This window comes from Schistocerca piceifrons, chromosome 5, assembly GCF_021461385.2.
Source record: "Schistocerca piceifrons isolate TAMUIC-IGC-003096 chromosome 5, iqSchPice1.1, whole genome shotgun sequence".
Lineage (NCBI taxonomy): Eukaryota > Metazoa > Arthropoda > Insecta > Orthoptera > Acrididae > Schistocerca > Schistocerca piceifrons.
Genome location: NC_060142.1, coordinates 321,656,926 through 321,670,290, shown reverse-complemented (window position 1 = coordinate 321,670,290; position 13,365 = coordinate 321,656,926). Strand labels below are relative to the sequence as shown.

Genomic DNA, 13,365 nt, shown 5'->3' with positions numbered 1-13,365 from the left:
GGTAGTGAGAAATTAGATGAGAATTTTGTTTCTTTGCAGAATGGCTGCCGAACGTGACCTCGAGAAATCTGATGCAATCAATCTTGCTAACATTGTATTTGATGAAAGTGGATACTTTATAATGTATGCAACAATGCTGGGGATAAAAGTTGTTAATTTATTTACTAACAGATGTGTCCGCATGATTGGTAAACCAGAAAACTTGAGACTCCTGAAGTTGGCATTGTTTCAGGTGTGTATTTACTTAAGTAATTTATATATTGTTTAAATGCCATGTCTTCTGAAACTCCCACAGCTTGGCTGCCCCACTAATGCTTAATCTTTGATAATGCCTTCATCAAAAAATCGGCTTGCTACTTGTTAATGATAAAATTGACATTGAATTTCTTAATTTCATGACTCGTGCATCAACACCGCTATTATCACAGAACATACTTATTGGTTTTTCACTATGTTTTAACAGACCATCCATGGAGTACTCGTTGAACATATATTGCTTCTTGTGATGCATTTGATAAGGTGATATATTCTGCTTCTTTAGTTGACAGAACTACTGTTGGTAGCCATTTTGAATTATTCAAAATTGCTGCTCCCTGCTAACTTAAAAATTCTGCCCATTGTTGATTGAGATCTAGTGCATAATTGCCATCATTGAAGTCTTCAGTTTTGGAAAGTTGGTCCTATATTCACTGTGCCTATGATGGACTCATCGATAATGTTCAATGTCCGGTCTTGTACCTTGAACCATACAGACTTACTTATTTATCACATGGCGTTTTTAAGTGCAGTATTAAATAAAATGCAAACAATAACATATGTAATTTACAAACAGGCATTTAAATTTTTAATGTAATCAGTTGCATCATTCGTTGCCATCATCAAATTGTTGAAAGTTCCATGATATGCCCTACTGGGACATTCTGTATCAGTGTGGCAAACTGTTTGCCTGGCTGCTCCCCAATCACCTTTTGGAAAAGGAGCCTCTCCTGTGTATGAAGAGAGTTGGCACTGCTGCTATAATTGGTGCGTATTCTGTTAATTTCCGCATTCTGTGTGACTGGTCTAAGACAAAGGGTTTCTTTCATTGTGATGTACAGGTAAATTGCAGTGTTAATGGCTCAGTCCTCTCTTTTATCAATATCAGTCTTGTCTTTTGAATTATTGTTTGGCCGAGGAATTCTATTACTCTATTTTGTTCTTGTGTATAAATAATTTTCATCTCATGTTGAATCCCATTTGTCTTTAAGAATGCCTTCATATGCTGACTAACAAATCTTTTTCATTATCTGTACAAATTATTTTAATTTTTCAGCCAGTTTCATTTTCTACTTTTTCTTTGAAATCAATGAAAGTATCACAGAGTTTTTTCACGAATTACAGTATTAACCTGAGTATCAGGCAACCCTGAATATAAGATGACCCCCCTGTTTTTTAAGAGGCTCTTTGAGGAAAATCTACTTTTTAACATATTCTGACTAATCAAAATCACATATTTTTATTGATGTAAGGTATCTGCCTAAGAAGTTGCCTTTACACCTATTCTGAACTTACGTAATTTATTCATTGTCTGCGTTTTGATAATACAAGGAGAAACAAAATAAACAAAAAATTGTTTACATTAATTTTTGCTTTCATTGCCTGTTTTGTTTAGCCTGTCATCTGTGGTACCACTGTTTTTAATCATTATTGTCATCCTCCTAACAGGGCAGCTGTGAAACTTATATCTTCGTTGTTACAAATATTTGGTTGTTTCTTCCAAATATGTTGTGATTTATTTATTTATTTATTTGTAGGGTCACACACCGGATTTCGCTTCTATACTGATGTGAGAATGTTACAATGTCTTTTTTTTGCTACAAAAACATATCATCTGCCCATCACTTTCTCGTTGGCTGCGTAGAACTAGCAGTTGACACACCCTCTATCGTTTGTGTCATACCTCATGGTGAACATCGACAACATTGCTGTACAAAACATGTAAATATGCCACTGGCCCCAGCCTAGACTTTTAGCGTCTTCTGCAGAAATGAATGCTGTTGTTGATTACTTGGTCGGGCGTAAAGTCAGTTCAATTCCGAGTACAAACACTCAGGTATTCTGCAGTTTACACATGGTAGATTTTCATAAAAAGCCAAAGTACACAGTATATATTGTCAAGGTAGGCAGCAAGATGGAAATTTGGTGCCTGCTCACCACTGCTCACCCCACACTCACAGTCCTTAGGTAAGCTTGAGTCACCATGCCCCCTCCAAGCCTTCTGTAGTGCTGTGCTTGAGCAACAATGCAGCTTGGATAGCTACACCTTCTAGGGTGTAAGTCATGTGTAACAACAGTAACTAATTCATAAAAAAAGAGTATCAGAATCACGATTCAGTCCAATTCTAGAACTTTCTCTTGTCCCGTGATATAGTGTCATCAGTTGGTACTATCTCCATGAGTCTTTCTGCTATACTTTATTCTTGCGATGACAACTGCAGTCTCTTTAATGTGATTTGTCTCATTTGTTAGACATTTAATTCTGGATTAATTTTCTTTCTTGTTCCATCTGAATATCTCATCACGTTCTAAAGCTGATTAATAGCTGGTAATGTACAGGAACAGAATTTTCATTTGCAATGTACTTCATAAATCATCAGTTTCTCATAACCAAATAAAACACTTGGGTTCAGAATCATGTAATGGTTTTTGAAGGACAAGGTGTTTGGCTTTGAATGGTACCTTTACTTAAAATTAGCATAAATGTATGTGTACTATATACATACATGTATGAGAACTTCTTATGCAAATCTATTGAAATACAAAAAAAGCTTGTGAGTTGATAGAATTTAATGTTATCTCCTGCTGTGTTTCACAAAACTGTCAATTTTTAACTGGAGCGTTAGATTGTTGTAGTACATAGTTCATGGTTTCTCATGTATCTGTCCATTGCATTAATGCTGTGAGTCAAATGTTATGTGATTGATCAAACAAGATCACTACTGTATCAAGCACTTCTGTATATTGGGGAATCTTGAGCCTATTCGAACGAAAGTATTGTTTGCCAACTCATCAAAATGAATTTGTACGAAACCTCAATAGCCAAAGCTTCACCTATAAATGTAAGACAAATCCTATATTAATTTATTAAAAACTGCAAAAATGTCTACCTCAGCAGCAATAGTTTAATCTGCAGATATAAGGTGACCACATAGTTTTCAAATGATGAATTTTGGAAAAAATGTTGTCTTATAATTGGGGTAAATATGGTATCACTTACTTTTCTCCATGAAGCCATGCTCATTGGTCCACAAACTTCAGAATGCACTATTTAACAAGACCTTTTGCATATCTGCTTGATGTTTGTAGAGCAGGCTTGTAGTGTTTTGAGAATTTCCACGTAAATTCTAGAACCACTCAGCCTTCGACTGTCTCGAACAGACAATATATTAAGTATAAATGTGAGAGAGCCTATTTACTGCACGTTGCCTGTCTGTGTGTGCAGGTCCGAAGTATGTAGTAAGAAGACCGTAGATACGGCGGTCGAACAGTACCAACAAGTGTTAGCCGGTCACGCCATGGAATTTAAATGAAAGAACACAGCATACTTAAGGAACTTCTGTGTTATTCCATGCTGTTTTATAACTTTGACTATTGTAGTGAAAAAAAGAAGAACAGTTGAAATATTATTAATTAATGCTCGTCTTGGACTTGGAGAGGATAAGACAAGTATTCAGATTCAGGATGAGAATGGACTTGCTTTTTAAACCAGTTTTCTCTTATGTGTAAATGAACTTTATTTCTAACCTTTGGATATGTGAGGAGACTTACTTGACAGTGTTTGTTTATGTGGAGAATGAGATTTGTAAAAGTTTGATGTTTAAATATTGCTAGGAAAGCAAGGAAAGTCAGCTGACACTCTCAAGTAAGTCGTATCATTAAAGAAGTGGGAGTTTACACACATACTTCACCACTTTAAGTCGTCCAAAGCATTAGAATGTGGTGACCTGTGTGAAAGGACAGAAGAGAACAGGAATTTTGAGATGAAAACGAGATAAGAAGATATTATGTGTTGCCATAGCAACTGAGTATAACAAAGTGAGAGAGCCATTACGAGAAACTGGACTAAGCCTAAAAATCAAATGGAGAGAATTTGTAAAGGCAAATAAGGGAGAAGACATAAGAAAGCCACAACATGAAACACTGGAGAGTAGATCTTGATGTATTAGACTAAGAAGGGATATGCCTAGAACGATTTGACCAAGAAGATCCAGCGTGGGGAGTATACAGCTCTCACACGCATCGCAGGGATGCAGATGCAGTAACCAACCTACACCCACCACCGCCGGCACCAGCCTCAGTTCACCAGTTCTGACCTGCCGCCACATCCGCTCACCTATGCAGCGAGAATTCTATGCCGGGTGAGCGTGAAATAAAAACTTTATTACTCTAGTAAGAAGTGTTACAAAATACAGTGAGGTGAACTTTTACTGCATAACTGGTATAATTGAAATTAGTATTAAATGCTCACAAGAGCTAAAGCCTATAGAAGCATGGACAGTAAACAATAAATTGGAGAGACGTCAGAACCAGCCATGGCTATGAGGATTACTAAAGAAGGACCTGACTGGTCTGAGTTAGTAAATCCAATCAAAACTCAAAATGCTGCTCTAAGTAAGGAACTAAATGCAACTCTAAGTAAAGAACTAAGCTTCGTACATTCTAGTTTAAATGCTCAGAATGAAACTTTAGGATTGTTAAATGCCAATGTCGACTCACAGAGCAAAGAATTTGGTAATCTATGTGAAGGCATGAATGCTTTAAAAACTGAATGTGACACATTGAATAGTAAAGTAGAGGATTTGAAATTAGACTTAAAGAAAGAATTAACCAATTCATTGGACATTCATGTAAATCAACTGTTCATTGGCTTTAGTTAGAAACAGAATGATCACTTACAAGATGTAGCAAAAATGTTAGAATTTGATACTGAGGAAAAATTAGGATCATTTGAAAATGTACGCAATGTTAAGTTTGATGCTGTAAAGCAGGGGTTGCATACTTTAAAAGAGAGTGTTAAAAAGCAAGATAAATTAATGCCAATAATCCAGTCACAAATTACAGGTGTAAATATGTGAGTACATAGTGAAGAAAGAACTTTCCAAGAGAGGATAGCTAACTCTGATACAGTAACTATAAGTAGTTTGGAGGAACAATGTGAAAGGATTATAGATCGAAAAGTCACCGAGAGAATAACATCCGAGAACGTGTCGCCTATTGTTTCTTCTGAACTTTTAGGTACCCGAAAGGTTATAGATGACTTGTGGAAAGAATTCAAACTTATCCAGGACAAAGTGGAAAATGGACAGCTTCACCCAATGTTGTGTTAACTAGTGAAGTAGTTACTGATTTACAATGGGGAGCAAATTCGAGGTTATTGGGACAATTCCTTAAGTTTAAGCTGGATGGGGATGTACATCTGACTCATATTTTGAAAAGATTCAACCAAGCTTTGCCAAAGAACTGGGAGGATTTTACAAAGATTGAATTTGCTGTGGGTTACCTTCTAGGAGAAGCTTCCGAATGGGGAACAGTAAATATTGAGAACTCTTCCTCTTGGGAAGATTTTCAAAAGAAATTTAAGGAGAAGTATTGGTTTGCAAGTGCCCAGGAGAAGTTAATATCAGGTTTGTGGGACCCAAAATACTACAATAATACTTGGGGTACCATGAGAAAATATTTCAACTGGCATCTAAGACAGGCAAAGTATTTAGATAAGCCGATATAGGAAGAGGGGTGGGTTTGAATTTTGATTAGGTGATTACCCATCTATGCAAGAAAAGACGTCTTGTGTAGTGGCTGGAAAATGGTTGAAGAATTGTTGTCCTTCATCAGTGCCCTAGATGCCCTAAATAATGACCATAATGAAACTTTACATCAAGGGGAAAATTCGAATTTCAAAAGGAATAGTGGGAATAATTTCAAAAAGCATGAAGTTAACCTAGCTAGATTACACCAGTGCAATAGAAAAAATGGTAACAACAACTATCAGAAGAAGCATCCACCTTCGAATTTAGGTCCAGTAACTTTGCAGGAATTTGAACCAAGTAATAATAGAGCATCTCGATTCGGTAACCGACCTGTGATTACTAATAATGAGGAAAACGTGGCGCGATCTGGATCCAGGGCCAGGGCCCAGGTCGTAGAAATACACTAGGAGGCCTGGTTAATGATAAGTATATTAATTTCACGCACAGAATACCTAAAAGAGTATGGTTACTACTAGAAGAACCAAACCTGGTTATCAACAATGCAGAACCTATAAAAGCGGGGACCGTGGAAACTTCAGAAGTTAACATATTAATAGACTCAGGGAGTGAAGTATCCCTCATATCTAGCGCATTCTTTAATTTATTACAGACCAAACAGCACTTACCGCTATTGCCAGTAACTGGAGTTTACATAGACAGTATAACAGGAATGAAAAATAAAGTTGTGGAACACGAAACCCAATGACTGCAGTGTTGTAAATTTCTTATTTTGTCATACACTTTTAATAGTATAAGATATTAATAGAGATGTATTATTTGGTTTAGATTGGTTATTAGAATTTAAAATCATCTTAAATTTTGAGGAAAATCTTCTTTGTTCTGGTAAAAGGAGCGGTAGATGCGGATACCATTTGTGACAGACAGCTACATTGGAAAACAAACAGTGGAATGTCAGTGTCTGCGATTAACAGCTCCAGCACAATTGTCACCAGAGGTCGATAATGTAGTTCCAGGAACACAATGAACTGACATACAAGTCAAAGTTAACGAGTCACTAATATTAACCAAACAAAATCGAGATTTATATAAAATTTTAGTGGAGTATGTAGTGTTCTCCGATTGTCTCAGTAACATCAGCGACTATATTTGTAAATTCAAAATCAAAGATGACACTCCATTCTTCTGTAAGCTGTATCCAATACCGGTAAGTTTGAAAGAAGCAATGAGGGAGGAAGTCAACAAAATGATTGATAAAAATATAATAGAACGTAGCTCCAGCATCATGAATAACCCTTTGGTCTTGGTGAAAAAAGCTACAGGTGGGGTACAATTAGTGTTAGATGCATGGACATTGAATAAGTATATAGAGGCAGAAAGAGACAGACCAGTTAACATTGATGAATTGTTATCTAAATTTGAGAAAGCAAGATTTTTTATCACGATGAGCGTGACTGTGCGATATTGGCAAATTAGGTTACATTCAGAGTCAAAAAAGTATACAGCATTTTTGTTTGATGGTAAATTGTATCATTTCAATGTATTGCCATTTGGACTTAATATTTCTGTACCCGTATTTATAAGTGCGCTGGATGAAGCATTATGGAGAGATTTATTGAAGGATTTAATAATATATGTAGACAATGTCCTAATAATATAAGCTACTGGGGAAGAATATTGTCTAACCTTGAGTAAGACCCTGAAGAAATTTAAAGAGAAAGGTATCATTTAACAGTGAAATTGTCTAAATCATATTTTGCGTGCCAGGAGCTTAAGTTTTTAGGGCATATTGTAGGGGTATAGGGAATTAGACTGGACCTGGAATGCATCAAAGCTATTATAGCACGTCCACACCCAAGGAAAGGAAGACAATTGAAGGGATTTATAGGAATGACTGGATACTATAGGCGGTACATACAAGGTCACAAACTAAATGACTCGAATATTTTATGTATTAAGCAAGTTAATACTGTGGGTTTTGGATCAAGAGGCAAATGAAGCATTTGAAAACATCAAAAGAGCACTTGTTGAATCACCCATATTACACCACCTTGTTATGGGTGAACCATTACATTGTCAACAGATGCATCTGATTATGGTATTGCTGCAGTACTAGTCCAAGGAGAGTGGAATCTAAATAATGTAGATCGCTGAACCATAGCGTTTGCTAGCCGCAGTCAAAATAAATATGAATTAAACTACTTGGCTACTGAAAAGGAACTATTAGCGATTGTAGGGAGTATCCAAAAATTTCAACCGCTAATATGGGGGTCAGAAATACATGTTTATACAATTCATCAAGCTCTATCCTTTCTAATGAGCAGTCAATTGTTACACAGTAGATTAATGCGATGGCTGCTTTTCCTGTAGGAATATGATATTAGGATACAATATGTAAAAGGTTCCGAGAATATTGTATCAGATGCTTTGTCTGTGTTACCCATAGGAATGGAAGAATTAAAACATATGGAAGGACCCGGCATTATTTTTGCAATTAATTTTATGTCAGTAGGATATCCAGACATCAGGGTACAAGAGATGGCTCAAAGACTAATGGAAAAGATCCATCATGATCTCTATTTCATAGAAATGTTCTCTATGTGTATCCGAAATTCCTTACCTCCTAATCAAGTGGGAAATGGAAAATTACAGGTCATAATTTGTTTTGGAGAGACAGCGTAACATCGCTTATGCATTCCAACGGTAATGAAAAACGCACTTGTGTGGTATGTTCATACTGGATATGGACACTTTGGAATAAAAAAGTGTATAGCCCATATTAATAAGTTTTATTATTTTAAGAAACCTGGACGTAAAGTAGCATCTTTGATAAGAACTTGTGAAATTTGACAGAAAGTGAAAGAGAATAATACTCATATGAAGTACAAAATGTATCTGATTATTCCTAAGTCTTTGCATGATCTCACAGCAGTAGATTTTTTTGGACCAGTTCCCAAAGGAAAAGGAGAAGTGTCATACATTTTGGTCATCATAGAGTGTTGGTCAAAATATGTTAAACTATATCCAATCAAAAGAGCCAATACACAGACAGTTATACACTGTTCACAACAATACTTTCTGGATGTAGGTAAACCAAAATGGCTTCTTACGGACAATGGCCCACAATTCGTGAATAACGATTTAAAGAATTTCTAGCATGGGAAGGTATTCGTCAAGTGCTAATATCCAACTATAACCTGTCCTCGAATCTGTGTGAATGAGTAATGAAAGAAATTGGAAAACTATGCCGTACCTACTGCCATGAAAAACATACTTTATGGGCAACGAAAATTAAAGACTTTGAATTTATTCTAAATGAATTGCCACTTTTGTTGACAGGGTTGACATCTTTAGAAGTAATAGGCAAAGCTTTTGTAGGAGAAACCTCTCCTTTAATGTTTTAATTGGCCTGAACAACCTACTGTCGATTACAAACTAAATCAGGACATAGTTTCTAAGAATTTAGTTGAAAAAGCATAACAAAGAGTGAGTAAACATAATGAAAAAGCTATTGAACTACCTTCAAAGCTCTGCCCTGAAGAACGAGACAGAAATATGAAGGACCATACTGAGTGCAAGCAGTAATCCATCCCAAGACATTATTTTTAGTGGATCCTACAACTGGATCAGAAAAGGGAAAGTACAGTGTAAAAGATGTAAAGTTGTACATATCCCCCAGCAATGTTAAAATTCTGAGTTAATGGGCAGAGTGACGACAGTCAGGTCCCAAGTTGTTTTTAGTGTTTCTTCTGTAATAATTTTCTTGCACTGAATTCCCTCAAATTCTTAAACTATTCTATCATCCCCTACTTAGAGGTAATGGAAGAAACCATACCAGTGATAATTTGTGATTATGTCATCCAAAATTGCACTTGGTAAGAGATTTTCTTGTTACAGTCAGCTAGACTTCTAACAACCTCTACCTCCATATATAATCTCTTGTGGTACTAAAGAAGTGTCTGCATAAGTGCTTCTGGTACTGCTCTTATGTCCCTGCAAGAGCATGCAGGAGGTAGGATTTTGCAAAGTGCATTCGTACCTACCTGTCCCCAATCCAGACTTGTCCCGACTTTGCTCAGGTGGAAATTAGCACACATGTTGTCTCCGATCTCCATCATTTGGCACAGCCTTGGGACAAGATATATTAGGTGCACGTGGTTAGCTCTTATCTCCCTCGGTTTCGATCGGCATGGTCTCCATGTATAATTAGGTCATATTTTTGCTTGGAATGATCCTAGTATGTAATCTCTTCACCAATTTCTTTGCAAACCTGTGTGTAGAGGTCTGGGTGAAACCAACATTATCAGTTTTGTATATAATGATGATACGAGGTGACATTACGATAACCTCAACACTGGTTTTTGTGAAGGCTGCCTGGTGATCCCTTTCTTTGTCAAATAATTTCTGAAATCATGGGAATAGTATTCTCATGCTGAATGTATATAATGAAGCCAGCTTTTGCCCTTTTGCTCTACACGAGGTTTCTGTCCTTGCTAAGCTGGCCTTAGGACACCTGCGTTATTCTTTGGCAAATGTACCGCCATAATTGGGCCAGAGTTACAGTTTATATTTCTTGATGCATATTTTTCTTAGTGAATTGAAGGAAATATTAAGTTAGCAGAACATATAATGTTTGATGACTAATTAAACAACTGTGATAACATAGTATGTAGATTTTCTGCTTTGTGTAGAATATTTTATACCTTTTATGAGGTGTGATGTAGGTGGGAGGGTTAGTATCAGTTTTGAAAAGGGTGGGTATTGTGGATAAAAGCATGTTTTACGAAAACATATAAATCATGACTAACACAAAACACACACCACACCTTTCAGATGACCCTCACAAACTAGTGTGTGTGATTCTCAATCACTTGCCGTTTCCATAAGGTTGCTAAGCTTTCCTTCAGGGACCTCAAGGTTGAAGGTGGGAATGTCTATTCTGTAGGAGACGATTTAACACCAAACCTCCTCCGGCATCTCACTCAAGTACCTGCGAGGTAGGGATCCTGGGGAACGGGGGTGGGAAGGGTTTCCTGTCTTTGGGCTTATTCTCTTATGTCTAAATGAACTTTGTTTCTAACCTTTGGATACACGAGGAGACTTACTTGACAGTGTTTGTTTACATGGAGAATGAGATTTATAAAAGTTTGATGTTTAAATATACATTGTTAAGTGAAGCAAAAGAAACTGCATACGTCTGTTTATTTTTATAAGTGGAAAGAGCCTTGAGAAATTCATGTTCCTAGCACATATACTTCAGAGAAGAAGAGAAAAAGAGATTGCAGCACCAAGCTAACCAGCTAGGAAAATCGGCTGACAGTCTCAGGTAAGTCGTATTGTTGAAGAAGTTGGAGTTTACACACATACTTCACCACTTTAAGTCGTCCAAAGCATTAGAGGCTGCCAGGACTGCTTTCCTATTATGGAAGAAATACATGCTTCTTATTTTATGTTCATTGGGTTCAGTCCCTCTGTCATTTTTGTCTTTTAGTAAATGTATGCTTACATGATTCAAAGATGTCAATCTTTAATGCCCCAATTTGTAATTGTTTACAATATTTGCACGATGATGAACTAATCAATAAGTGACACCTACTTGAGATGCAGAAATGACTACGTAATTCTTATACTATTTTACCATGGAACACTAAACTTAAGCCACATCTAATTGTTTGACTAACCTACAGTTAATTTTATTCAAGACCTGGAACATTTGCAACTTTGTTAATTGTTATTTGTTTATTCTTGTCATAAGTGGTAACTTAAAGAAGAATGCGCCTTGTATGATCACCCCAAGGCCTGCTGCTCTAACTTCTGTAATTGTGTACTGAACAAGTTGGCTCAGTGATGAGTACACTGCACTTACATTCAGGATGATGAACAGTTCAAATCCCCATTTGGCCACCCAGATTTAGGTTTTCCATGATTTCTCTAAATCAGTTAAGCCAAATGCCATGTTGGTCCCTTTGATTGGGCAATGCCAATTTTCCTCCCTATCCTTCTATAACACAAGCAAGCTTGTACTCTGTGTGTAATGATTTTGTTGTCAATGGGATATTAACCTATAATATTCCTTCCTTTTTGTTGTCAATGGGACATTAACCTCTAATCTTCCTTCCTTCCTTCATAACTGTAGTTGATTCTGAATCATCAAGAGAGTATTATTTGTCATGTGTTCATGTCATCCAGAATCTACATACCTGCAATCACCATAATGTGAAGAGGCAGTAAGAGCCATCTATGCATTTTTATTTTCAGTTTTCATAGTACTTGCAACATTTGGTTTATTCTCAGTTTTACACTCATTCACTGTATGACCAATTTTCTGACATTTATAACTTTTATCAACTTGAAATTTCATGCCTCATGGTTATTCTCCCCCCATGAACCATGGACCTTGCCGTTGGTGGGGAGGCTTGCGTGCCTCAGCGATACAGATAGCCGCACCGTAGGTACAACCACAACGGAGGGGTATCTGTTGAGAGGCCAGACAAACGTGTGGTTCCTGAAGAGGGGCAGCAGCCTTTTCAGTAGTTGCAAGGGCAACAGTCTGGATGATTGACTGATCTGGCCTTGTAACAATAACCAAAACGGCTTTGCTGTGCTGGTACTGCGAACGGCTGAAAGCAAGGGGGAAACGACGGCCGTAATTTTTCCCGAGGGCATGCAGCTTTACTGTATGATTAAATGATGATGGCGTCCTCTTGGGTAAAATATTCTGGAGGTAAAATAGTCCCCCATTCGGATCTCCGGGCGGGGACTACTCAAGAGGATGTCGTTATCAGGAGAAAGAAAACTGGCGTTCTACGGATCGGAGCGTGGAATGTCAGATCCCTTAATCGGGCAGGTAGGTTAGAAAATTTAAAAAGGGAAATTGATAGGTTAAAGTTAGATATAGTGGGAATTAGTGAAGTTCGGTGGCAGGAGGAACAAGACTTCTGGTCAGGTGACTACAGGGTTATAAACACAAAGTCCAATAGGGGTAATGCAGGAGTAGGTTTAATAATGAATAGGAAAATAGGAATGCGGGTAAGCTACTACAAACAGCATAGTGAATGCATTATGGTGGCCAAGATAGATACGAAGCCCACACCTACTACAGTAGTGCAAGTTTATATGCCAACTAGCTCTGCAGATGACGAAGAAATTGAAGAAATGTATTATGAAATAAAAGAAATTATTCAGATAGTGAAGGGAGACGAAAATTTAATAGTCATGGGTGACTGGAATTCGAGTGTAGGAAAAGGGAGAGAAGGAAACGTAGTAGGTGAATATGGATTGGGGCTAAGAAATGAAAGAGGAAGCCACCTGGTAGAATTTTGCACAGAGCACAACTTAATCATAGCTAACACTTGGTTTAAGAATCATGATAGAAGGTTGTATACATGGAAGAACCCTGGAGATACTAAAAGGTATCAGATAGATTATATAATGGTAAGACAGAGATTTAGGAACCAGGTTTTAAACTGTAAGACGTTTCCAGGGGCAGATGTGGACTCTGACCACAATCTATTGGTTATGACCTGTAGATTAAAACTGAAGAAACTGCAAAAAGGTGGGAATTTAAGGAGATGGGACCTGGATAAACTTAAAGAACCAGAGGTTGTACAGAGTTTCAGGG

General features: G+C 37.2%; 1 protein-coding gene across 2 annotated transcripts in view; it reads left to right on the top strand.

Moving 5' to 3' along the window:
- LOC124797989 (peptidylprolyl isomerase domain and WD repeat-containing protein 1) overlaps nucleotides 1-13,365 on the top strand; it is a 120,638-nt gene that overhangs the window by 74,134 nt on the left and 33,139 nt on the right. For both annotated transcript variants that reach the window (XM_047261168.1, XM_047261169.1), the window contains exon 9: nucleotides 40-232. In XM_047261168.1, coding sequence (XP_047117124.1) covers nucleotides 40-232 — 193 coding nt within the window. The remainder of the gene's footprint in view (nucleotides 1-39; nucleotides 233-13,365) is intronic.